General features: G+C 46.1%; 1 protein-coding gene across 1 annotated transcript; it reads right to left on the reverse strand.

Moving 5' to 3' along the window:
- Nucleotides 1–855: 855 nt before the first annotated feature.
- LOC142494683 (uncharacterized) lies at nt 856–1191 on the reverse strand. The gene has a single exon (XM_075599115.1). It carries the CDS (start codon nt 1189–1191, stop codon nt 856–858), a length of 336 nt encoding a protein of 111 aa, XP_075455230.1.
- Nucleotides 1192–2864: the final 1673 nt, after the last annotated feature.

The following is a 2864-nucleotide window of genomic DNA, read 5'->3' on the forward strand; positions in this document are numbered from 1 at the left end:
TGGTAAAGATGTCAGCTAATCTGGGAGCATTGGGCAGGCCCTTGAGTGGTATGAAATGGGCCTGTTTTGAAAACGGTCTACTACTACAAGAATCGTGTCCATACCCTTGGAACTAGGCAAGTCCACAATTAAATCAATCGACAAATGTGTCCATGGCCGATCCGAAACAGGTAGAGGTTGAAGGAGACCTGCAGGAGGCATCCTGGCACACGTAGGGCACGCAGCTACAAAAAATGTTATGTCCTTTTGCATTCCTGGCCACCAAAAGGTGCGAGAGATGAGGTCCACGGTCCTATTGGTGCCGGGATGGCCTGCAGATTTGGACAAATGACTCCATTCGAGGACTTTCTTACGGTGTGGAGATGAAGTGAAGAGATGGTCCTGTGGAGGCGAGATACCAGGAGTGATGGGGCTTTGTTGGCGGCCAATTTCCTTGAGTGCTCAAAATGATGTGGTCGAGAGAATACATTTGACCAGTAAAATGGGTGTTTGCTGATCCTCAGTCTTGTCATCCAGGGAGAATTGTCAAGAAAGATGTCAGCTTTAATATTCTTGGATCCGGGAAGGTAGGAAATTATGAAATTAAACCTAGAGAAAAACAGTGACCATCTGGCTTGGCGGGCTCCCAGGCGGCGTGCACCTTCAATGTAAAACAAGTTTTATGATCCGTGAGGATGGTTATCAGATCTTCAGTACCCTAAAGCAGATGTCTCCATTCTTTGAGAGCTAGCTTCATGGCGAGGATTTCCCGGTTCCTGACGTCGTAGTTGCATTGGGTCAGAGAATTTTTTTTTTTTTTAAATGCACAAGGATGCAACCTGGAAAGGGAATTCTTCCATTTTGACAGAACGGCGCCTATGCCCACATCTGAGGTGTCGCCTCAAGGGTAAAAGGGAGCTTGGGATCAGGATGAATGAGAATGGTGGCGGATACAAAAGCTTTTTTGAGAAAGGCGAAAGACTGGAGAGCAGCAGCAGACCAAGAAGCAGGGTCCGCTCTCTTCTTGGTTAATTCCATAAGTGGAGCCACTAGAGAAGACATTTTTTGGATAAACCTACGGTAATAGCTTGAGAATCTGAGGAAGCGTTGTACTGCCTTCAGGGTGGTAGGTTGTGGCCAATCTAGGATGGCTTTGACATTGGCGGGATCCATGGTGAGACTGGAATCAGAAATGATGTAGCCTAGAAACATGGTGGATGTTTGATGAAAATGACATTTCTCCAATTTAGCAAAAGTTTGTTCTGTCATAAGCGGAGGAGCACCTGTTTCACATTAGAGATGTGTACGTGTACCTGTCTGGATTTGGAGAAAATTAAAATGTCATCAAGATAAACGATTACAAAAGAGTTGAGGAGATCTCTGAAAATTTAATTAACGAAATCCTGAAACACGGCTGGGGTATTGCACAGACCAAAGGGCATGGCAAAGTACTCATAATGTCCATTTCTGGTGTTGAAAGCATCTTCCATTCATCACCTTGACCAGATTATAAGAACCTCGTAAATCCAACTTCAAAAAAATACTAGCTCCTTGTAATCGATCAAACAGTTCATTGATACGGGGCAAGGGATAGTGTTTTTTTATGGTAATTTTGTTAAGGGACTCGTAGTCTATGCAAGGGCATAAGGACCCATCCTTCTTCTTCACAAAGAAAAACTCTGAACCTTCTGTAAGTTCTCCACAATGCACTCTTTCGTTGCCTTGGTCTCCAGCATAGACAACGGATAGGAAGTCCCTTTGGAGGGAGTAGTGCCTGGAAGCAGATCGATGGGACAATCGAACGGACGTGAGGGGGAGAACCTCCGATCTGACCTTATCGAAGATATCCTGAAACTCAGTGTACTCATCTGGCAATTGTACCTTCTCCTTCTCTGGCTCCTCTGACACGTTGGTACCCCCGATACTACTTGCCTCCAGAATGTAGTTCTTGTGGCAAAATGTACTCCATTGGATGGGTTCCATGTTGAGCCAATCAACCCGAGGTTTGTGAATCTGTAGCCAGGGTAGCCCGAGGATCACGCTGATGGAAGGAGTATGACATTGAATTTGATCTTTTACAGGTGTGTGTCTTGCACCTTGAGTTGAAGCACCTCTGTCTCCAAGGAGATGAATGCTGGCTGCAGAGGTCTTCCGTCTATGGCTTCAAGAGCGATGGGTTTCTTTCTGTGCCTGTAGGAACCAGATGGCGTTCTGCGAATGCTTGTATGAAGTTCCCTCCAGCACCTGAATCGATGAAAGCAAGTGTGGATACTTGAAAGCCCTACACAAAGAGTGTAATGGGGACAAGAATGCGAGATGGGTTGTCAGTAGAAATAGGGGAGAGAAAAAGCATTCCCAATAAGACTCCCCCAGGACACATGGGAACTTTGCGTTTCCCGACTTTTGGTGACAAAAATAGGCAAAGTGTCCAGAAACACCGCAGTAAAGACATAGGCCAGCGTTTTTGCGGTGTAATTTTTCAGATTTAGAAATACTGGTATCTCCTAATTGCCTAGGTTCTGATGTATCCGGGGTAGATACCTCAGTGGAGCTCACCTAACCAGGATCGATCCGTGCTGGGATGGTACATTGGTGAAACTTCTCTGAACCTCTCTCCAGGAGGCGACGATCCACCTTGATACAGACAGCGATGAGCTCCTCCAAATCGGTGGGACGATCATAGTCTGCAAATTCATCCTTCAAGGTTTCCGATAAACCTTGCCAAAAGGCTGCGGCCAGGACTACATCATTCCAGTCGGTCTCGGCAGCTATAGTTCTAAACTCAAGAGCGTATTTGGCGACTGCACGACTGTTTTGGGAAACATGCAGAGGAAGCACATACCTTACGACCATGTGTATCAAACACTTTCCGGAATTCCCGGGCA

Source organism: Ascaphus truei, chromosome 5 (genome assembly GCF_040206685.1).
Source record: "Ascaphus truei isolate aAscTru1 chromosome 5, aAscTru1.hap1, whole genome shotgun sequence".
NCBI classification, from domain to species: domain Eukaryota; kingdom Metazoa; phylum Chordata; class Amphibia; order Anura; family Ascaphidae; genus Ascaphus; species Ascaphus truei.